The 25,019-nt window shown below is 35.2% G+C and overlaps 2 protein-coding genes across 2 annotated transcripts; both read right to left on the bottom strand.

Annotated features, from left to right (window-relative positions):
* Positions 1-960: 960 nt before the first annotated feature.
* LOC137708061 (mini zinc finger protein 2) lies at positions 961-1,777 on the bottom strand. Its single transcript, XM_068447044.2, has one exon. It carries the CDS (start codon positions 1,515-1,517, stop codon positions 1,245-1,247), a length of 273 nt encoding a protein of 90 aa, XP_068303145.1. The 5' UTR covers positions 1,518-1,777; the 3' UTR covers positions 961-1,244.
* A 20,914-nt stretch (positions 1,778-22,691) lies between these two features.
* Positions 22,692-24,773, bottom strand: LOC137708654 (myb-related protein 306-like). Its single transcript, XM_068447774.2, has 3 exons — positions 24,168-24,773; positions 23,811-23,940; positions 22,692-23,642 (listed from the first exon to the last, which is right to left on the bottom strand). The coding sequence occupies exons 1-3, from the start codon at positions 24,298-24,300 to the stop codon at positions 22,874-22,876; spliced, it is 1,032 nt and encodes a 343-aa protein (XP_068303875.2). The 5' UTR covers positions 24,301-24,773; the 3' UTR covers positions 22,692-22,873.
* Between the last annotated feature and the right edge of the window lie 246 nt (positions 24,774-25,019).

The following is a 25,019-nucleotide window of genomic DNA, read 5'->3' as shown; positions in this document are numbered from 1 at the left end:
ATTTTTTTCACTGCTCCATCACCATGTAATGCACATACACCATAGCTGCTAGCTGTTGTTTTCTTTTAATCTGCACAGACTTATTTTCAAAGAAAAGTACCATATTTTCATAAGGGCATTACAAATAAATATCATGAATAACTTGGTTTCTAAAGGGTCTTTGCACACAAGATCTAAAAATATTAAATAAAGCATCACTAATCGCAAAGCAATGAGTCGACTTCAAGCACTTGTCCAACCTCATCGAAAATAGTAAGATTACACATATCAATAAAACAGTTAAACCTCGTTAGATGGACTTCAAGCACTTGTCCCACCTCATAGAAAACCGCTGGATTACACAGATCAATAAAATAGTTAAACCTTGTGTTACATGAGATCATATGAGAACAAAATTTCAAATCTTATATTGGGACAAGAGTACAATGCCCAAGGGTCGACCACATCACCTATCACCACCACGTTCCTAGAACACCAAGTGAAGTAGATCCAGCAAATCAAATAGCTCTATCCTTCACACACAGATCCAAAAGAGGTAGCACACTAAACGAAAATCAAAATCAAGCAACTCTCTTATAGAGAGCAATCAAACTAGCAAACTCACCTAGACAGAGAAATCAAAACAAACTTCAAGACAATTCATGGAAATTATTATACATAAACAAATAAAAAGATAAAATCAGGTTGTTGCTCCACATTCTCTGGCCATCTGAGAGCCATATCACCACACCAGCTAAATTCATAGTGTCGATCTGACTAAACTAACATCTCTGACATAAACTGGCATATTTCACGACTTCCTGCTTCAACCCTATATTAAAGGTGATAACTGGATCCAAACCTTGCGTTTACTCTGGATGTGGGCAAAAGACAACTATCATGGCAATTGCAGCGTTTCACATCGACTATTCTACACCAAACAAACTAAAAGGAAAAGGAGAGGAAAAATGCTAAGAATGATTTTGAAGAAGATAGCCGACGACCCCAAAACCAAAGCAGGAGCCTGCGGCAGAGAATTTTTCTTTAATTTTTGCTCTGGACGGCTAAATGAAGAGCATCTGCACACACTTAAATCAACTAGGAAAATACAATACCTTTTAACCTTCCACCCATACATATATAATAGACTGTCTAGGCATATATTTCCGTAATCTCTCAACCCAGAAAAAACTAAAACAACAATATCTCTCAAACCACACACTTAATAATAATTATTATTATATATAGCTGCTTAATTATTTTAATTAAGCACCATTTGAAGAAGGCGAAAAGCACTCGCAGACGGTCTCTACTTCTCTTCTGTGGAAATTCCTGTGGCAGCCACAGGCAGCACAGGTGAGCGCAGCAGTTGTTCCCTCCTCCCCATTACTTGCCATGAACTCTCTGCACCCGTCAACAGCGTAGCCTCCTACCGCGGCGGCATGGTTCTTCTGGCACTCTCCGTATCTCACGACGGTGAAAGATGAAGCTGCTGAAGCTTCTTCTGTCCTTCTCAAAACTACTTGCCGCTTCCTCATTTAAGTTTCTGATAAATTAGATCCCTGTTTAAGATCTTGGTTATTAATTGCGTTTCTTGATTTCCCCGAACCCCCTTGACACTATATGCTGAATTTACTGACTGATTTTTTTGACTCAGAATCAAAGATGGCAAATTAGAAGTCCGGGGCGGTGAGTTGGTGATTGAGAGAGAGAAAGAGAGGGGAAACAAGTACTTATGGTTTTGTGGTGGTATGACCAAGCCCTAACCCTAGATATATGTTTATAGCATATTAGCACGTAATATTCTCTCTCTCTTCTTGCTTTAGCAGTCTTAACTATTGGGAGGTACAGTAATCCAGCTGTTTTTGTTTAATTAAAAATTGTTTTATCTTATACCAGATATCACTGGGCGAAAAACTAGTCGGTAATTATATTGTTTTATTTTTCTATTGACAGGAAGTGGGGGCATGATCCATGACCAACTTTTTACTCTATAACTATTAATGTGTAATCTCGTTGTTTACTTGCTAGCTACTGGTAAACCCAAAAATGTTCTTTGTGAACTGATGGTCCAACAACCTCACAACTCATTAGCATAAAATTGAAAGGAAAAAAATTGTGAAATCTGATCTGTGTAAATAAGGAAAAAGCCTAGATGCTAAATATGTTGAGAAAGCTTTTTCTATATCAATCGTAACTCCGATTGGTTTAATATAGAAAGACCAGCTAAGCAGAAATATTAAGACCTCATAAAACATAATATGCATGTACTGTGTGGACCCTAAAGTGCTACTAAAGGGATGGTTTTGTGGTGTGCAATCAGGGCCGGTCTAGAGATTTTTGAGGTCCGAGACAACATAAAAAAATGTGCCCTCACTTTATATAAGAAATTTATTTGTTTTTACATGTTAGATATCGATAAAATTATACTTAGAAAAGCACTTCAAACTTAATAATTTAGAAACAAGGATAAACTAATTTATTTTGTATCGTGAGAAGAAACAAAAAAACTTCGGGTTCACAAGTTGATAGATATGAGTTTTGTTTTCCATTTAAACTTTTAAAGTGTTTTCGTATAAATCGTGAGACGTTTTTTTTCTTATTTACTAACCTTGTCAATATGGGACTAAAAAAATAATTATATTTTTGAGTCTTTAATTGATGTGTATAAGTAATAAATTGGTACTAAATTAAACTTTTTGATGTGATTTGCAAATTTGGTCTAAAAATTTGGCCAACGCATTACTCTTTGTGGAAGATTAAACTTGAATTGGAACAAATGTTTAAAAATAACAACCCACATAGCTATTAGCTATTAATTAAAAATAAATTAACAACCAAACAAAAATTCGTAAAATTTGAAAAGAATAAGCATGCACTTAGCATTTTCAGTTTAGGACCTCTCGTTAATTTTAAACAACAAAAACCATTGATTCTAATTAAATTTCTTGATCATTTAGCCAAATTTTATATATTTATACTCTTATGAAACATAATTTGTAAAAATTGAAAAGCAAATAAGCACACATGGTGTTTTGAACCTAAGACCTCCTCATTAATTTCAAACAACAAAACCACCAATTTTAGTTAAACTTCTTTGTCATTGAACAAAGTTTTATAAATTTATACTCTTATGAAAACATATATAAATATATCAATTCCTAATAATTTTGGTGCCCCCAATTATTTTGGGCCCCGGACGGTCACCCTACCCACATTGGGCCTGAGCCGGCCCTGGGTGCAATGATACGATGCCAATGGAAATTGTCTAGCTTAGCTTCATCAACGACCTAAAAATAGTTTAATTTCATCACCCTAAAACTCGATGGAAAATGATATCTTGCCAACCCTGTACGGAAATGCAAATGCTACGATTCTAATTCTCTTCTTGTTCTCTTGCTTGCATGGCATAAAGTGCTACTAAAGTGCTACTAAAGGGGTGGTTTTGTGGGGTGCAATGATACAATGCCAATGGAAATTGTCTAGCTTAGCTTCATCAACGACCTAAAAATAGTTTAATTTCATCACCCTAAAACTCGATGGAAAATGATATCTTGCCAACCCTGTACGGAAATGCAAATGCTACAATTCTAATTCTCTTCTTGTTCTCTTGCTTGCATGGCATAAGGTAATAATTCAATTTCATGGTTTATGCAGAATTAATAAATAAAAATAAAAGTTTGATGGTTAAGTTTATAGAAACAGAGAAGGCAATAGTTGGTGCCATGCAATATATTGATAATGATTTTTGCAAAAGGATAATGTTAGAGAGACTAAATTTTTGAACTAAATTTTGAAAACCAAATGATGTAATTGTTCATGATTGGATTATTACTTAAGTGATGATTAAGCATGCTTGTTTCCTATTAGTAACACATCACCTGGTTTGCAAATTTGATTTAAAATTTTGGTCTTCCTAGCATTATTAACATAGTTATTTCCTATTGGTAACACATCATCTGATTTGCAAATTTAATTTAAAATTTTGATCTCCCTAACATTATGCTTCCAAGAAATTATGTCACGGATTCATCCAATCACAAGCGCACATATAAACAAAGTGCACAATTTTGCCTTTGATTAATTACAAAAACAAATGATGATTCCAACCATATATAAACCGATATGATATAATTTTGTCTGTGTAATTATAAACTAACATGAGCAAACATTGTTAGCCGTATAAGGTTATACAATTAAAACACAAACGAAGAAGTGACTAACTTGATTCCAATGACGGTCATAGAAGTCGAACACGAAAAGAAGAGGGCATGGCAACACCAAGATCTTCTATAAGCTCCTAGCCGAATACAACTACTCTATGGGAAGCATTATGTTGTGTGTTCTAGAGCTTATAGGGACCAGTGTTTTATATAGGCTAAAAGCTAGGGTTTCCATCCATAAAGGAAACCTAAACTTTACTTTCTTAGCCTCCAAGTCAAGTATCATAATCATATTCAATTAAGGATTCTATCAATCCTATTTCCAAAATAAGACACCTTATATAGGATTGATATCTTTAAGAGATCAAATCACAATCAACATTATTCTCCAATATTACATTCCTATTACATGTAGTAGACCACTTAAAGGTTGATTTATATTGGATAAATCCAACATTCTCCCACTTGGTCTACAAAATGTAATATTCATGTTTATACTTGAGATTGGGGACTAATGTCACTTTAGTGGCCATGTAATAGTGATTACATCTCATCCTTAATGCAGTTTCTGTCAAATGCATTTCTTAACATGGATCTAACAAGGTTGTAGGATTGATACAACCTAGAACCTTCATAATTACACATGCTAAGATCCTCATTCACATGAAACACAAATTATGATCAAGAGATGAAACTTTATATTAACCAAAATGTCTTACTTTATATCATCTCAGGTCCACCTTATTGTAACTCACAAGTTACACTTTATGCTTATTCGAAGCCTTAAATCTGTCAATGCAGATATCCTTCATCTAATGAAACCACAATAATCTGTAGGTGTGAATACATCTCCAAAACAATCATGCATCACTTTCATTAGATTAGTAACAATACAAACGATGTTTGTAGCCAACAACTGAAAATACCAAATAGGCACATGTCCAAGTAAAATATCCCAAAAACTTCATAAAACAAATTAATTCAACACTTGTGAGTAAGATGAATTAATATGTTTTTGACACTAGTCTATGCACCATACCAGTTACTTTCATAGTGATTTCCAACACCTGCGGGCAAGATGAAAATCCTTACAACTGAGGCAGTGCACAAACCATGTCATGCCATTTAATATGCAATTTGATAACAACTTGATATCTGATATATATTTCATCAGATAATTGACTAGCACACGAAAAATGTGACTTAATGAATCCAACTGGGGATTAAAATGAATACATGGATTCTATACATACTTTATAGGTTATCTGCAAATGTAAGGCATTACTAACACGAAACTCAAACTCCCACTGATCTGCAACATCATTACTTAATTTGCAAATCAATACTTAAATCATACTTTTGAAAATGCCTTTAGGAATAGCCTTACTTAGTCAATAAATGTGTATTACCTCAATGAAAGGTACAACTAAGCATGAAAGCATTCACTACTGTTACACAAAAAACGTGCATCCAACAACCATCCTATATGTATTAATAAGTCCACATTTATGCTAAATCCTTATGAGCCCCAAAATAAAATTATCAATCGAGAAATCTGAATGATTGCAAGTAACAGAAATATATAAACATGTACTAAGTAGCCATTCGTGCAACTTAAACATATTATGGTTATTCGAGAAACAAAAATTCATGGAAGATAGAATAACGCTTTAATATATTCATGCAAATCCATTTAATGCTCAAAATTTTAGAACAACTACCACTAAGTTCTCAGAGTTTATACTTGCAAATAAGTTAATGAGTGTGAAGCCCAAATTTCGTTCACTAATTCTCCCACTTGGGCAAACACTCGTTAATATATTCTTTCAAAGATGTACCCAAAGAAAATTGCTCTATATTTTAGACATAATGAATTAGACATCTCAACCAACATAAAGTTGTCAAACAGAATTTCAGCAATGAGTTACACTTACTTTAGAATTTATCATAATTAATTTACAAGCTTTATTGCTGCCAAAATTATACTGACCAAAATAGACATACTGATCTTCATAAGATAAAAATATGGAGCTGTTTTGGATCAAAATAGTAGTCTAAAGTGACGTCTCAAAAAGACCAACACAATCTGTCAGTAAAAACTGTCTATACGAGCATGAGTTACTAGTAAATTCATCATAATTAACATACATGGCAGAAAATTACAAAAAAATTCAGTCACATAGTAGACATCTATATGTTGAACATATCCAAAATTCAGGTCATTTGGTGACCATTAGACGTGTCATTCACCCGATTTAAATCAAAACACGTAATCTGCCAGAAACAATTATGTGCATTTATCATGAATTTATGCATCCATAACAAATTCAATTTCATATCATATCAATTTCGATGTCTAAAGGAAACTTTAGTAGTCAAATTTCATCCTCTAAACTGACATCATAGTTCAAATTGAAAAGATTTACAAGCGTAAGATTTAAACAATGTGTACCTTAGCAATCCTTGATTAACCTTCATGGGTCCAATACTTTGCATCAACAAGTCTCATGAAGAGACACAAAATATGTCATGATGCAACCGATTTCCATGCCTTCAAACCACAACCTTTTATGGGGCTCATTGTGGAAATATTTGTCACTAATGGCATGGAACTTTATCCCAATAAACTTCATGAAACTAAATTAATTTACACCTCTAGGCAAGAAAATTAACAAGTTTCTAGTACTAGATTTTATGTCACAAAAGTACCTTCATGAAAAACTTCAACACATGTAGGCAAGATGAAGATTTTCACAACTTCTGTGAAATAAAACACATACTATGCCATCTTAATTAAACTAAAAGAAGTAATCCACACCTGTAGGTAAGAAGATTATCCCTTTTATTCTAATTAAGATGCAAAGTTGACCGAAGTAATTCAAAAACACAGTCCCATTGGCAACTAAGCCGTTGTGTCTTGCTTAGTTGAAAAGGCATTGGTCAACTCTGCCCTGAAAACAATACAAGAAGTCACATAGATTAATTAACTGTAATAACCTGATTCGAGCTTCGAGTCTTGCCAACAAATGACACTAATTCCTTCATGACTCCCTTGGACATTAAATTAATCTCAAGAAACCTGACAATATACTTGAAAGAGATTAATCACATATAGAACAAGTTTTATTCCACCACAAGAATGTCAATACTTATCATTATGGAGTCAATTACTTAATAGAAATACTTTATGTAATGGGAAAGAACAATACATTCCTTTAATTTAAAAGCTAAATCACTCAAATGTTTTCTTAAGTCAAACATGTTCCTTTCCTTTTATATATTTCTTTCCGTAACACAAAACTACTAAACATAGCATTAAAATCATGCATTAGCTTATGTAAATACCAAATTAAATAAAAGGAACAACCAAAATTATTTTCTTCCATTGAAAACATCTCCAATATGTGCCATACATTAGCCATGAAATGTTTCTTTTCTTCTCCCCTTATGACACATAAAAATTTACTAATCAAAGCACTGTTTAAATTCTTTAGGCATAGGAAAAACCACAAACAATAATACATGTTTGAAATTCATGCTTATCAATTAAGTCACATATTTTGAATGGATTACATACCTCATGCCTTCATATGTTCATCATTTCTTTGTAAACATATATATAATCACATGACCAACCATAATTCTTATATAAGAATAGATAAAAATACAAATGAGAATTGTCACATTAATACAAACCTTATTCATTTGTATAATACCTTTGTTCTTATCACTGGATGCTTCCTGTCATTCTCAATCAATCCATAAGATATGCATCAATTTCATAGTTAACTAGTCATATACAATTAAATGACTATACTGAGATGGGAAAGAAAAATTGTAGACAAACCTAATTGATTAGTCACGCATATTTCTTGTGCTATTAATGGCATAAAAGTTCATTCACAGCTCGTGAATATTAGTGGAAACAAAACTACAATTCATTATAGTCCAAAACCCACGGCAATATTAAAAATATGTCATCTCATGCTTGAACCAAATTAGCCATACAAGCAACACTATACACGCCATTTGCTTAACAAATGTTGCCAAAATATGTATGACTTACTTTCATGTATAGGAATTTTATTAAAATTCATTAACAGACATGTATATAGTTGACATGCATAAAACATAGCATATGCTTCCCTACAACACAACTGTAATATATGTTATTACAATCATAGGCACAACATATCCCAATAGTATTGATAAATTATAGGATATGACTAATTCCATCTCCTACAATCAGAAAGACGTCACGACATGGTTGAATTTTGCGGGAACAATTTAACACTTCATGATTCCAACACAACCATTCCTTATATAATTTATCATGAAGACCAAAAGAAAAGATCATACCAGAATTTCATATACTGATGTATATATGAATCTCTTCATTGGGTTGTTCGACTGAGGGATTTCAAGAAATTCTCCAATGCAAGGTTAGAACAAATGCAAATTTGTACAAATGCTTACACAACTTGAGAATACATCGGCAACATATGGTAAAACATTCTAATCAAAATTTTCTTTACATCCCTTTATCAAAACCGAATATAATAAGAGCTTTAACAATAACATGCTTGCCACATTTAAAATCCAAATCTAATTATTCATTAAGCAGTTTGCATTCAGTCTCTAAGTAAATTAATTAGGCCACTGTTGTATTACGACTTGAAGCAATTGACATGAATATTCATGTAAAATAGTTAAAAGTGATATGGCAATCAAACCAACATGTAATCACAGGTTCACGATGCAGGCTCAGATTTTATAAACTTTACGCCCCATATGCAGAAAGACCAACTTTTACAATAAATTCATTGCATACTTGCAATGGACTCCAAACCTCTTTTAGTGCACAAGCAATCCGCATGAGCATAACCCACTTTCCTTGTTTAAAATTGAATGACTCAACACTGCATAATTTCTAGGACTAAGCGGCTAGGAATTGTTGCATGCAAAAGAGATCCCAATTTGATAGAATATTACAGGACTATAACTGATTTGATGCACTCTACAAGTGCATATATACAAGTCTAAATCATGTCACAAATCAATAGCAAGGTATAATTCTTAATTATTAATATGCCAAAACCTCATACATAATGATTTTAGTTGAAACTATCATGAATGATAAATGCAATTGGTTGCAAGATGTATGTGGTCCCAGGAAGTAGATCATAACGACAATATATTAATTATACAATTGCTCAAGAATTATCATTGCAGTGTATGATTTACTCACGACAATTAATGGGATGTGAGAAATTGCACAAAATTTCAAGACAATTGTATGTACTCTCAACATGTTGCTTAAAAAAAAAAAAATTTAAAGCTCACTTCATCAATTTTCTCGACAACTTTAATCAAACTTCAATCTTAATAGGTTTTAATTATATAACCAATGGCTCTGATACCAACTATTAGTCGTATAAGGTTATACAATTAAAACACAAACGAAGAAGTGACTGACCTGATTCCAACGACGGTCATAGAAGTCGAACACGAAAAGAAGTGGGCATGGCAACACCAAGATCTTCTATAAGCTCCTAGCCGAATACAACTACTCTATGGGAAGCATTATGTTGTGTGTTCTAGGGCTTATAGGGACAAGTGTTTTATATAGGCTAAAAGCTAGGGTTTCCATCCATAAAGGAAACCTAAACTTTACTTTCTTAGCCTCCAAGTCAAGTATCATAATCATATTCAATTAAGGATTCCATCAATCCTATTTCCAATATAAGACACCTTATATAGGATTGATATCTTTAAGAGATCAAATCACAATTGACATTATTCTCCAATATTTCATTCCTATTACATGTAGTAGACCACTTAAAGGTTGATTTATATTGGATAAATCCAACAAACATTACATAACCTACAGACTTCATATGCTTTTTATACGTGATTTTATTTTATTTTGTGCCAATTGTACCCGACAATTTTACACCTAAACAAAATGAATTCATGTGCTCTATAGAGCTAATTTGCACATGCATGCACAAGTGTCAGACGGATTTTTGGCGTTTTTGCCAAAATTCAACTAAATATCAAGTCTGCCGAACATCTCAATCTCCCATGTCCTTGACGACATAAGGAGGCCAAGGATGACAATGTCCGTGAGGGGAAATTTAACCGTTGAAACCTTCATATATTAGTTTATATATGTGCTGCTATAAGTGATGTGGTACGTACGTATGTATGCTGTGACTGAATTCACAATGCTAGCTATAGTGGAAAAAATTGTGTTAAGAAACAAATTGGATGGCATGAATTCAAGGCGTTTGGATGGTTTTGGATTTTCTGTTGTGTTTGATTTTGAGTGACCTAATTCTCAAAACTTGAGAGCATCATTATTGCAAAAGGTTGTTGTGCTATTAGAAGTGAACATAATTTTCTAATGTAGAGTTGCATTCTTCAACACTGATTACATCTTAAGACTAGCCAACCAGTTCGTAATACCGTGACAAACTGACATTTTACATTCCTATGGTTATTAATTAACTTAAATTTAGCGGTAGTTAATTCTTGCGTAAACTTATGCTGTCGTATCTTTGAAATGGGAAAGGCCAAGATTTTGTGTCGTATGGCGCCAATAATGACATCAAAAGGGTTAAGGATGAGTAGTCAATAAAATATATCTTATGTGTAAATTGTTATTTGGACTATTGGTTATATGAGCGTACGATAATATGAAGGGAACTGTTATTAGCCCTCCAAAAATCTCATTTTATAGTCATTTCTTTCTAATTATAGAAAATTGGAAGTGCAAAATGAGACTTTTAGAGTGCCAATAATAATTCTCTAATGCGAATACATATTATAACTTTTAAGAAAATATTACATAAAGTATTCCATTGCCCCTAACCGTCGTCACAAAGATTTTGCAACTGAGATTAGTTTGATTATTCATGATCAAATTGGAAGAGAATATATATAATGTCTTGTAATACTCTGACGCGGGCGACCCAAGGGTCTGGAAGAGATGGAAGATAAGGTAACTGGGCATCTTTGGATCAGGGACAACAAATCCACTCAATGTCGTTAATCGTGGATTAGCTCGACACAACCAAACCCAATGCTTAATTTGAAAAGGAGAGATCACTCATTTCAATTACACAAGGCAAATATACTTTTTTTTGCCATTAATCAAGTCTCCACTTATAGGCATTCTAATACAATATTTAATAGACCTCTTTTTTCTATGGAACTCTTACCAACCTCTCCAAAGAAGACTTAACAAACACCTAATACTTCCCATACAATTGGTTATCATTTAATGGACTTTGTGTATTGCATCATTCTCCTCTTCTCCGATAAAACTCGTCCTTGAGTTCAATTGACTTTTTTTTTCCTTCTTCTTTTCCTCAATCTTTTGGATGTCCAACCAAGATGTTCCATAGTACCCAATTTAGCACCAAAAATTTTCTAATCACTTATTTTCTTCTTGAAATAATCACATGGAATAATGATTCCAAATTCATATTCATGACTTGTTAAGGAGTAGAGATAATTCAAATCATGTTGAAAAGTTCTTTTATCAAAAAGCTCCTCTCATATCTCAAACAACAAAATCGTCCCAAAAAGGATAATGAATGCTATGGATGCTAAGAACTTGTACTCCATTATATAATTGTTCATGGAATTCTTCAACCACATCTTTATCGCCTTCATAATAATCATAAATTGGGGCAAAATCCCATTCGGCAAAGTTATTGACTTCGTCGATGCATTCTATATGTTCCCCTTTCGTGCCAAACTCCATGTTGGAACGTTTTTCAACCTCTATACATGTAACACAACAAATCTCACATGAACTACAATAAAAACTAGAGGAAGATTAAGATTTAGAAAATCGTCACCTGAAAAATTAGAGGCAGCCATTTCTAGAACCCAGCCAACCTCATTTACTGACAGCAGCAACATGCTTTAGTAAATTGAGGATATCGTTTTGTAGAAATAACGGATTGAGGAACCGCTTGAAAGTTTGGAAACTATTAATAACAGAAATGTTTAGTAATAATATAAATGCCACATGGTACTATTTTAGTAGTGGAGTTTGTTAGTATAGTTAGAAGGGTATTATTGTAATTAGGATATATGGTTATATAAGGGATTGTATAGCTATCATTTTCTTAAGTTCAATTGTATACATTTTGTCTAATCAATCAATACAATCTCTCTTATTTCTCTCTACCAATTCTTTCTCTTTCTCTGTACCAATTCTTCATCTTTTGCAATGTAGTTAATATGGTATCAGAGCCACCAGGCTCACGCTTTGGATTCTGGTGGTTCCATGTCCCATTATTTTTCATCTGTTTCTAGCTTAGTTTCTTTCCAATTTTTCATTAGATGTTCGGTTAAGTTTATGGGTGCTTCCGTGATCGTTCTTTTACTTCTAGGTTATTTTTCTATATTGTGATAAGAGATTTCTCCACTGATCTCAATGAATCCTCTTTCTTTCCGAAGTCAGATTGTGGATCATAGACAAGGAGGTCATTCACGCTGCTGGCTTTTGGTCATTCACGATGCAAACCGAAGTGGGAACTTCCTGATTCTTGAATTCGGGAAAGGAAAAATTTCTAGGAAAATGTCGGATTCCGGGAAAGGAAAAGCATCAGCTTCTGGACAAGTGTTCGATTCCGTTGAAGGAAAGTATGATCGTTAAGTTCTTGGGTTGGAGGAAAGTACGACGGCGGCAGCCTCTCTTAGGTGCCGATTATGAATTCTGCAAATATAAGATGGGTCCAGACCAACACTCTAGTTCGATTTCGCCAAATGAATTATACATCGACGCTTATAAGGATGGTTCTATTTGGAGGACCAACAAGTTTATTGATGTTTGCACAGGGCTGATGGTTGCGCTTGCTGATGGTAGGGATGAGCATTGCGGCTGGATAGCGTATGCTTGTTAAGAATTTTTCCAACTGTTTTCGCTTCTTGTGATATTTTAGTGGAATTGGCTGTGAAACAATTTGGGTATTGGAAATTTTTTATTTTGGTGGTTGTTTGTTCAAGATTGCAAATCTTGGGAGGTCTTCAGGTTATGATTTTGATCACTCCAACTATGTGAAGGAATGGGTCAATGAATTCTTTGATCTCTACTCTGTTCTTTGGTATGGAAGAAAGATCAGACATAGGTGCAGTCCAGGTGTTTGTCGAATTACCCAACTCAAAAGTTTCATGTGAAGGTTATATTTGGTGTTAGTCTCTGGGAGGATTTAGGAAGATCTCAAGAGTGTCATTCTCCTTGGTTAATTTTGGTGTTAGTATCTGGGAAGATTTAGGAAGCTATATAGAGTGTCAATCTCCTTGGTTGATTTGGTTTCTTGGAGTGTCATTCTCCTTGGTTGATTTGGTTTCTTGGAGTGTCATTCTCCTTGGTTAATTTGGTTTCTTGGAGTGTCATTCTCCTCGGTAGATTTAATTTCTTGGAGTGTCATTCTCCTTGGTTGATTTGGTTTCTTGGAGTGTCATTCTCCTTGGTAGATTTAGTTTCCTGAAGTGTCATTCTCCTTAGTTGATTTAGGAGGGATAATTTGCATATACAGTGAGTGTGTTGCTATGGCTTCTCAGTTCATAGTCAAAAACTTGTTGGGTACGTTTAGACCAAGATCAAATTTGATTGTATTGCTAAGCTCATTAATAATCAGGAAAGCCTTGCAATCTTACAGATTCACGTACAGTGAGAATTCGGTCCTGCTCCGGATGTAATACTACCTGGTTGTGACAACTTGGGAAAGTAAGCACAGTGGGCACTGTCTCATCTCACCATAACCTCGCAAACGGTCTTTTCCAGCTGAAGAACCCGTTTCTAAAGCGGATTCACTAGATACTGCTCTTCACCATAACCTTTGTCATGCGTTCAAAACGTCTTGTAGTTCCCAATTAGTTTCAGAGCTCTAGCTAGTTTAAACTTCACTTGGCTACACCAAGTTCAGTTTGAGGGGGGAGTAATAACAGAAATGTTTAGTAATAACAGAAATGCCACATGGTACTATTTCAGTAGTGGAGTTTGTTAGTATAGTTAGAAGGGTATTATTGTAATTAGGATATATGGCTATATAAGGGATTGTATAGCTATCATTTTCTTAAGTTCAACTGTATACATTTTGTCTAATCAATCAATACAATCTCTCTTGTTTCTCTCTACCAATTCTTTCTCTTTCTTTGTACCAATTCTTCATCTTTTGCAATGTAGTTAATAACTATATTGGAATGGATTTCAAATGATATGTGGCATAAAGGTCAAGAAGTGCTTAATAAAATCGAAACCTGACCCGCAAGAGAACTGATTCGGTTTTTGCAACGTCACTAATGCTCTCTAGTGTTTTACCGGTATCTGCACGCACAAAATTCCGTTTGATGCACGGTTTGTTGCGTTGAAAGTTAGACTCTTAGAGCTTTCCGATGATATATAGCTCTCCAAATGAAAGTCACGGGAACTGAGTCAGTTTTGATGACGAACACACACATATGATTATGCAGCACCTACACCAGGGTTTCAGATAAAAATCCAAAAACCCGCCCAGATACCACTTGATGCAGGGTAGACCGAGGAATGTCGAGGACGAAGGATAGGTCACTTGGGATTCATTGAACCAAGGTCAACAAATTCACTTGATGTTGTTAATCGTGGATTCACTTGACACGATCAAGTCAAACGCTTGATTTGAGAAGGAGAAATCACTCACTTCACTTGCACAAGACAAACATATGTTTTTTTTTATTAATCTAGGCATTCTAATACACTATTTAAAAGGCTTAAAATATTTAGTAGACCTCTAATTTCTATGGGACTCTTACAACCTCCAAAGAAGATTTAACAAACTCCTAAGTGACAACATTTCAATTTTTTTTTTTTTTTTTGAAAAAAAGGAAATTATTTACACTATAGGAGGGGATGGGTTTAGCCTCACAATGGACTAGCAATAGTGCGGTTCAAATTTTCCTTTGGCGAAAATCAAACCTAAGACCTCTCACTTACAAGTGAAGAGGAATATCACTAAACTGTAATACTAAGTGACAACATTTCAAATTTAAAATTTAATTAAGTCTTATACTTCCCATACAATTGGCTGTCATTTAATGGACTTTGTGTTCTGCATCATACTGTTTCTTTGGTTCTTGACTTGATCTGGCTAGGTACAAGAAATCATGAGGTATAAGGAAGGGAAATCTAGAGAGATAGAGAGATGCTTATAATAAGGATAAATATTTTGTAGATTGATGGGGTCTTTTTAAAAATATATATGATTGTGCTTTGAGAAGATAATGGACGAAGAAGCGTTTTGCCTCTCACCAACCCAACCCAATATTTTTATGCCCACAGTAAAAGCCCTAGTGTGATCTTGTCATTTGGGTCCTTAGGGTAAAAGCATCTTAGGCTCGTAATCACGTATTTCCTTTTTATCACTTTGTATCGTACTTACATGAATGGTGACAACAACTCACTAATCAAGTTGATCAATAATACAAACTAAAATGGAAATTTTTAAACAAAAGTTGGTTTTGATTGATGCAACTTGACCTAAGTATTTTCCCTCAGCAACTAAGGGCTCGTTTGGATGTACTTTTAAAATAACTGACAACGCTTTTAGAGAAAATGTTATTGTGTGTTCGTCCGACTCCAGAGGATATGATGCGAAATTGAAACTTTGGTGCATTTGATGTGAAATTGTCCAAGAGCGGCGTCGATCTGGCTGTCTTGTCCATTGGGGCTATGGAGTTGGACGGACACACCAGAGAATATGATTGATTGTGTGGCTAAACTTGCAAGTGAGTTGTCAAGAGAGAGTTTCGACTAGTTCCTTGTTCTTCTTTGGATTATGTGAAAGGAAAGGAACTCATTTTGTGGAAAGGAAAGGCGCTTGAACTGATGGAACTAAATTGTAGGGCAATTAGTTGGTTGAAGGAATTCCAACATTGGCATGGGAAAAATGAAAAATGCAGCTGTAAAGTTTCTCAAAAATGGACGAAGCTGGATGCAGGGTGGTCTAAATCTAATTTTGATGTGGCATGGGACGAACATAGGGGTGTTGGTGGTGTTGGGATGGTGATTCGGAACAATAGGGGTGATTTTAGGGCAGCCATGACAACTAGGCATGCTGCTAGTTCCTCCCCTCTGCTGGCCGAGATTATGGCAGCTAGGGATGCGGCTTTTTTGGTCAAACAGAAGCAACTACAGGCCACGGTGTCTGAAGGTGATGCGCTGCTTGTTATGGCAGGCCTACAACATGATGGTTAGGAAGATTATTCATCGTTTGGGAATATTTTAAATGATACTCGATTGATGATTCATTCATTGCTTCAGTGGAAGATTGGTTTTAGCAAAAGGAGACGAATAAAGTGGTGCACAGATTAGCACGGTTGAGTCTGAAGTGAGAATTTTATTTTTTGGTTTGAAGAACCTCCAGATGTAATTGTGGACCTTCTCTTTGAGGATAGTATTTCTTAATTTGTTTGGTGCGGAACACTCTTTTTCCCTTAGACCAGGTTGAAATCTCCAGCAAGATTTTTATCGAAGATAATTGTATGCACCAAATCCTCATTGATTGTACGTATTCCCTTCTTTAATGAATATCATACATTTTCTCAAAAAACATATGAACACTTAGGGCATAGTCAATTTAAACCTTATCAATAAGTAAGCAAATCCTATCTACATCATCTTCATAATATATAGGTATCAAAACCTATATATCCACGTTACCTTTACATTCGATATCAAAGTCATTGAGATTACCTACATTTGGTATCAAACACATATATCCACATTAGTAAGTCTCAAATATAATTATTTTTAAGCTAAAAATTAATTTGTATGAAACAACATTAAAGTAGAAAAATAATGGTTGACAAAAAAATTGTAGACAGTAAAATAGGCATGAAAAGAAATGAGAAATGAGAATTCTAGCTCTTAATTAACTCCCATCATATCACTTTGGTAAGTTTTTCAATATGAAAAGTTAGTCAAATATTATATTATTTTGTTGTTGCTTAGTTCATTTCTTACATCGTCGTACTCTAGTGAGCTAATCACCTGATACTTTGTTAAAAAAAATAGTACGGTAATATTCAATATGCAGTGTGCATGCAATGTGCTGATGGCCTTAATAATTCGAGTAAGATTTGGGTGGTTTGATTATCTGGGACAGTGTCGTTGAAAGATATATTTGGTCAAAAAAAATGATAATTAGTAATAGAACTTAATGGCTAGGAGGCACGTCAAAATAGAAAACATGGCCACTGAAACGACATTGAATTATGGATCCTGTAACTTTCTTGTTAATTGTCATGATGGATTAGGTGGGGATTAAGTTGATGATTCCGGGAGAATATTTTGTTCTTTTATTCGTGGAAGAGAAAAATCGGTTTAAATGTTATTTACCAAAAATAATCTCACTTCTAAACACACCAATGTAGTCATTTCCCCCCAATTTTCTTGCAGTTGTAAATTATGAACTCCCTGCATATTTAGGAAATTGTTATAATAATAATACTCTTATTCAATTTCTTCGAATGAGCTCATTCTCTCATTTACAAATAACGATCCGTATATTCACACTAGAAATTTCATAATCAGAACCATTCAATTTCTTAATCTTCATTTGGAGATCATCCTTACAGAGACTCATTCGAATTGGAGATCGTTAGGTCATTCAAATGCATCCAATAGATCAACGGTGCAAGTACTAAGTAATAGGTTAATGATAAACCGTCTATTGTTTGATATAATTGGATAACTAAATAATCTCTGTTTCGAATAATTTTTTGTAGGAATGATCTTCAAATGAAAATTAAGAAACTGGACCGATTATGAAATTTTTACGATAAAAATACGTTATTTACAAGTAGGATAAACGCAAGTATTATTTTGTTATTAATCCATGTACGAATATTATTCATTCATTCACTAATATTTAACATTTATTCTGTGATCCCTGATTTGAAATTTGGGCACTCAATTGTTAATAAACGCTCGAATAAAATACGTAACTATGTAGAAGAATGTTGCATAATGTAATTTTTGTAACTGTGTAGACAGGAAAATTTGAGAAGAAACGCTGAAAAATTAGTGGTTATTAAGGACTTTAGGAGAAAACTATATAAAAACAAAAAAGAAGTTTATTCTTAGTACGTTGGGAGTAGGGAGTATTGAGGAAAGACCTGTTTTCTAGGGTAAAATAAGTACCCCATATTTGGCCTTTCAATGTGTGCTATGTATAGACAATCTATTCCATTTTTGTGACTTCTCAAACTAGAGACCCATGAGCCTACAATCGATCACCCACACGTTGGGTGGTTTTTGATCTTACGTAGAAGCATGTGAATCCCGCTAACGAGGCCTACATGAATCCATTGTCACAAATAAACATTTAGGTTGCACCCATTACTTTGTATCAATTGATTTGATCACATATTTAGTTGGTGTAGTAATTAGGTGTTTGATTAAGTTTCTGTAGTGCATATTGACCAGGGTTTTGTTCATAATCTTTCTTGAGTTTGTTTGGTTGTCACAAAATAACATTTAGGCCAATTTAAGGTACCCATTTATAACGCAATCCTAGTTGAATAAGCAAACCTGAATCCAAAATAATATGTAAACTTAAAACTTACTACCTCTAAAGGCTTTTTAGAAAGAAAAACACAATCTCCTAATTTAATTACGCGCTTAAGTTGTTTTGGACCATACCTAGATGTTTGTGAAGGCTCACAAACATCTACGGTCACAAATAAACAATTAGGTTTCATCTTACTTTGCAACAATTGATAAATTATGCTTTTGGTACTGTCTCTCTCGTCGTACCAGCAGAATATTGGATTACATTTATACATTTGCCATTCTATATTGAAAGCTTCAATGCCAAAGCACATTTTCTCTTATAACAAAAACTATATGTTAGTCATCAATTATGACTTAGTGAAAACGATGTCTTTGAGAGCCTTGAATTTCCATTCCTTCGAGCCAGCATTTTCTAAGTACGTACGTAAGAAAAAACTACATGTGCAATATATATTCTTGAGCATGCTTGTGAAATTGTGAATGTCTCGTTTGAGTACCAAAACCCTATGACACTCTCATGTGGTAGCATTAAAAGAGATAGTAAAAATAGCTTCCTCCCATCTGACTCTTGGTAGTGCCTCATGCTGTGACTGTCTGCAACTTCTTAATTCGCCAGTCTTTGAATTTTCTTTCTTTATATTTATATCTTTTTTCCAGATTTCATCAATCACTCTTCTAGAAAGCTCGGCGGCATTGGTTGCATTTTTCTCTTGGTGCCAAAAGTTTCAATGAATTGTCGGACACAAACTGCACACATAAGTACTACTGATGTGATGTATATTTCAATTTCATGGCAAATAGACCAAGTCAATACAACCTCAATGGGACTTCACCTCGTTAGCCGGTGATCATTTTCCACGTAGTACTTCACATGCACATAACAAGGAACTGCGTTTGGACGACTTTTCATGCAAGCCATTAAATTGCTGAGATTTTTGGTTGCAGACACGTATTGTTTAGGGTTTCGCTAGAATTAGTCACGTACGCGCATGGATGTATCGAGCCATTGACTTTAAGTGCCGGTTAAGATCTTGCGCGTGCGTACGTAACAAACACTAACACCTTCCTAAAGCTAGCACAATCTAATGTATACATATGAATACATATACTCAGAACACATACACAAACACATGCAACAGTTAATACAGCATAAAAGGGGTTTTGGAAAATCATGTCTGAGAGGAGCACATGTTTCTGTCATGGAACAGGAAGTTGACAAGGGTGGCAAAACTTGCAAAGCATCAGTTAGCTAGAAATGGAGGGTCCATTATGTTATGTACATACACAAGGAAATAGTATTATGATCAAATTAAAACTGCTAGCTAAGAGCTAGCTATAGCAAGAGACCATTGCAACATGCAAAACCCTTAAAATATTATAACCGTGGGGTAACCCTGCGGGGCCTAATGTCACAATTTAATGTAATGTGAACATCAAACTAAAAATTGGGAATATATACTTGCTAGCTTAACTAGTACGTCTCTATGATACTGTCTTGAAAATTTCGGTCTCTTTCTCCAAATATTTGTAGGCATGGTTGGACTATCTTACCATCTGGCCACATTCACAAAAATAATGACGCTTTACATATACTTACATTGAAATTTATGAAAGTCCCCACTTTATGAGTTTAGCCGGACAGATAAATGTCCATCAGAATAACAAAATTCTCCACCTAAATCCTACACATCCATCACTTCATCACATTATGCTATTGCACCAAATTAATGATCATGTCTAATCAGGGGACGTTATCAACTTTGACTTTCATCTATGTCTTTAGTAGGCTATAATGCTAGTTAAATCAGCTCATTCCACTACCATATCCGATAAATCAAATTAAGAAGCTAGAGAGGGGCCGGGCAAGTAGTTAGTAACTCACCATGCAAATTGGACAGCATGGCTCGTATTGTGTACGTATTTTGAATGGTATTCATTGGGGACCAATTGCCTGTGATTCTTACCCAATCATCCCATAATTCCTATTTTGCCATGCATGCCTTTTTCTTATGGGGTTGTTTTGCCCTTACAGTCTGGATTATTTGCTTGGCCAGGGTTAAAACACAACTTGTAATGACAAGTAGTAGTGATGAACATCAAAACCCTTCACGTGTTTCAATTAGTTTTCTTGGCCAGCCATCAAACTCTTCACATGTTCGTTTTAAGGCCAATTTGCACATTTGCAATGCAGTTTCGTTTACCCGTGCTCAGTCACACAATCACAAATGTTAATAGTTCACCTATTAGATAATAAGAATGAACGACATTTCTTATATTTCTTTCTTTAAATTAGCCTAATCATTTTGATATGATTGGTACCTAATTGAAATAGCTTTAGCTTAAAATTCATGATTAAATTTTCTTCCCAATGGTTGCTTTTGACGGCAATGTTTAAGTAGACTAGTAATAGTAGGAGAAATTTTATGTAAAGCTTTCAAATTTGGACAGGGTGTAGCTAGACATAAAAACCCTCATCGATGATTCCACCTACTTCAATTAATTTTTTAATTAGAGAAATGATAAGCAACTCTCTTAAAAGTTAGACTCTTTATGAACTTTCTGTTGCCTCACAGTTTAACGTTAATTTTCATATCAATATTATAAAATATTATGTCAAAAGCATAAAGTAGCAAAAAGTCCATAAGAGTCCTACTTTGAAAGAGTATCATTGCCATTTATCTTTTAACCAAGCAAGCTGCAGGACTGTTGACTTTACTTATGTTTTAAGTTTTTAACATTCAATTATGTTATCTGCATGGTTGACTTGGTTTCAATTGGCATACATAAATCCCTGTCATATCACTTTCATCACAACGAATAAGTGAAAGCCATTGTGCACAAAGAGTACCATTGATGCTAATCTATTGAATGAAATGTTCATAAAAGTAGAAACGGCCAAAATCAGCTCACGCGCTAGTGATTTTATCACTCATCGTTTATTGAAACTTTGATTCAGTCATATATTATAGCAAGTCCATTGGGAGTGGATTGCCCTACACCCACCACCCAAAACAGGCCGGCCTCTAGCCAAATCACTCCACCCCAGCCTAATAGGCTGGCACCCAGCCCAAGCCAGGCAAGAGACTGGTCCAGAATCGATAGACCCCTATGCCGAACCATCTGACGTGAGCAATCTCGTGCTCGGCGGCCATGACGGTGTTGGCCGTGGGGGCGTTCCCACCAAAATAAGAAACCCCAATAACACCATTCATCCATTACCTTGCCGCACTCAAATCTCACCCCAAAATAAGAAACCAAACGTGTACCTCCAAGAACGACTCCTAAACAACCCAGATCATCCATAAACCCATCCATACCACCCCCAACGACTTTCACTTTTTGAATTTCACCGCAGAATCTGACCGTCTGCGCTCCTACTCGATGTAGTGGACCAGGATCGAGACTGCTTTCGTCGACAAGTCCGCTCGTCGCTGGACCAAGACTTGCCTAGCTATGTGACGATGGCTATGGGGATATAGGGGCTGGGAAAAAAACGCTTGAGATGAAAGGGTGGGGATGGTGAACAGGCCAGAGCATAATATTTTTATTATCATTTTATAATAAAAAATAATAATATTTTAATAAAATTGACTAGGCTATTTTTTGTTAGGGGGGGAGGTGTATTTGGTCTATTATTGTTCATTGGCGTCTATCACTGTTCATTGAGGGTGCTGGTGCATTTTTTTAGGGGTGGACTTGCTCTTAGGTGAAGCAAATGCAAATATTTGCTAGAAAACAATGGATCTATATTTTGATTGAATTTATACAAGTACTTTAAAGTTTGAAGAAACAAGAACAAGAGCTAGCTAACATGAAAGAACTCTTTATAACACAAAAATAACAAGAAAATAATATATATATATATATATATATATATATATATATATATGTAGTGATCATGAAAAGAAGCTAGGCGACAAAATGGTGGATGATAATTCAATTCATCACAACATTCCAAGATCTTATAGAACAAAATCTTAAGCATAAAATGGGAAATAATTATTATCTTCCAACTTCTAAGACATTTGACAATCGACATAATTATAAAGTAATATTTTTACACTTCCTTTTCTAACAATTTCACTTTGCTAATCAAGGCACTGGAAAAGACTAACAATTAATTAAGATATTCCAATCTGCCCAAAAAACAAGCAAATCCTCAGAAAATGTTAGCATTTCCATGATCCGGTATCACCATATCACTAAAGAAGTGGTATTTCCCTAGAGCAGCAGCAGCAGCAGCACCTTCATCAAACAGCCACTTCTCAAGAAACGACAGCGGCAACTGGTCGCTGGTAAGATCCGGCTTGCTTTCGCCCTGGAATAGACTGGCCTCCGGCGACGTGGATGGAGACAAATCGGAATTCGAGGACTCAAAACCGAACAGAGACTCAAATGTATCAGATAACTCAACATTGCCACTATTGGCAGTATTTGCCACAGATGTGGTTCCCTCACTAGATGAATAATGCTGATAATCTGTCTGATTATTAGCCAAGTTGGTTAACCTAGCTGATTTCTTTGGTGGGTTTTTCATCCAACCTTTCAACAATCTTGAAATGTTCTCAGTGCTTGAAGCATAAGTAGAATTGCTTGATTGATCTAGGGTTGGTTTTTTCAGGTTCGAAATCGAAAACCCATCTGCGGGATTCAAATCAGAACTCAAAGCCAGTGGCTTTTCTGGGGAAAGGGCATCTCTGAGAGCTTGCCTGGCCATGTGGATGTCTGTTTGAAGCCTCCTCTCCCATTGTCCTCTGGATATTGCCTGTGAGGAAGAATTACTGTTTCCTTGATCTTTAGAGTGAAGGCCTTCAGTGCCTCCTCCTGCAGCTTGGAGCTTGATCAGCTTCTTCCTCAAGTGTGTGTTCCAATAGTTTTTAATGTCATTGTCAGTTCTCTGAGGAAGGTATGAAGCTATTGCAGCCCATCTGCAATCACACATTCAATACTACCCAAATTAATTGAAGATATATTGGATCTTTTTCAGATTTACAAAACAAAAAAAAAAAAAGATTGGATCTTTTGTACTATTAGATGTAATGTAAATAGAAATTCTAAAAATTAAACAATATGGTGCGTTTTATTGATAAAATTACCTATTGCCCAAAAGAGCTTGAAGGTGGATGATCATCTTCTCCTCATGGTCAGTAAAGTTACCACGCTTGATCCCTGGCCTGAGGTAATTAGTCCATCTAAGCCTGCAACTTTTACTGCATCTATGCAGCCCTGGATTTACCAAAATAGAACAACGATACGTATTAGCTTTGATTCCCAAAGAAAAAGAAAACCAAAATGTGACAATTTAAAGGTAAAATATCACAAATTTTAAGATCTTCCACTAATCTCGAAGTTAAACAAAACCAATGTTGTCATTCCAAGCAAAAACCAACATTTTACTCTCAAAAAATGGAAAGAAAAACAAAAACGGAAATTAGAAAAGAAAGAAAATCTACCTGTGTTGGTAGGAACAGCCCTCCAATTTCCAGGACCATGTTGTTGAATGTAAGAGACTAAACTGATGTCTTCTTCAGGAGTCCAAGGTCCTTTCTTGACCCCTTCTTTGTCACAGCAAGGAGGCCTCCCCATAATATTTTCCCTTTCTTTTCTCTTTTCTTTAATCAAATCACCACCACAAAAGTCTCCCAAGTGTCTTGCTATCTTGTCACTCACCCACTTGGAACTATGTTTTTTTTTTTTTTGGAAAATGCTTTCTTTCTTGGAAAATGCTTAAGACAAGAGACTCAATACTAAAGAATGGAGGTTTTGGTCTGCATAAATAGACAAATGAAGCCGAGAGAGAGAGAGGAGAGAGAAATAGGGAGATAGGGGAAGACGCTGACCCAAAAGATATCAACAACAGAAGGGCAAGGGTAGCAAAAGAGTCAAAAGGTGACAGCAAGGGCATTTATTCAATGGCAGCAAGGCAAAGCTAAAGTCAGATGTAGTGGCACCTCAATCTCACTTCCCGCCAGCCCCCCCCCCACAATCCTTTTTCTCCTCTCTCCTCCTCGTCCTTCTACTGCCTCGCAAAACCGCGTGGCATTCAATGTGGCTCAACTGGGGAAAACCCCGTCCTTTAATGTGCTCTTAAACCCAACATGTCATCACTCATGAATTATGTGCTTCGCTTTCAGCAGACTCGGCACTGCTCCTAGTGAAAAGTAAACAGTCAAAAACCCTACAAGCCCCCCTAGTAATTACTTGGAACCAAAGTCTTTAACGCTCACTTATCAAAATTTTGCCTCTACACTCTCCTTTGGAAGTGCTTCGTGAAGAAAGTGCTTCTCCAGCCTTTTTTATAGCTC

Source organism: Pyrus communis, chromosome 17 (assembly GCF_041283825.1).
Source record: "Pyrus communis isolate YQ-2024b chromosome 17, ASM4128382v1, whole genome shotgun sequence".
NCBI classification, from domain to species: Eukaryota; Viridiplantae; Streptophyta; class Magnoliopsida; order Rosales; family Rosaceae; genus Pyrus; species Pyrus communis.
Note: the sequence above shows the minus strand (reverse complement) of the source record. Positions and strands in the feature narration are given on the sequence as shown.

What these genes read in the sequence shown, in the direction of transcription:
- LOC137708061 (XM_068447044.2), bottom strand. Translation starts at nt 1,517, where the DNA reads ATGAGGAAGCGGCAAGTAGTTTTGAGAAGGACAGAAGAAGCTTCAGCA.
- LOC137708654 (XM_068447774.2), bottom strand. Translation starts at nt 24,300, where the DNA reads ATGGGGAGGCCTCCTTGCTGTGACAAAGAAGGGGTCAAGAAAGGACCT. An exon ending in GGCTGTTCCTACCAACACAG is followed by an intron (nt 23,941 to 24,167) that starts GTAGATTTTCTT and finishes TGGTAAATCCAG; the next exon opens with GGCTGCATAGATGCAGTAAA. An exon ending in CAAGCTCTTTTGGGCAATAG is followed by an intron (nt 23,643 to 23,810) that starts GTAATTTTATCA and finishes GTGTGATTGCAG; the next exon opens with ATGGGCTGCAATAGCTTCAT.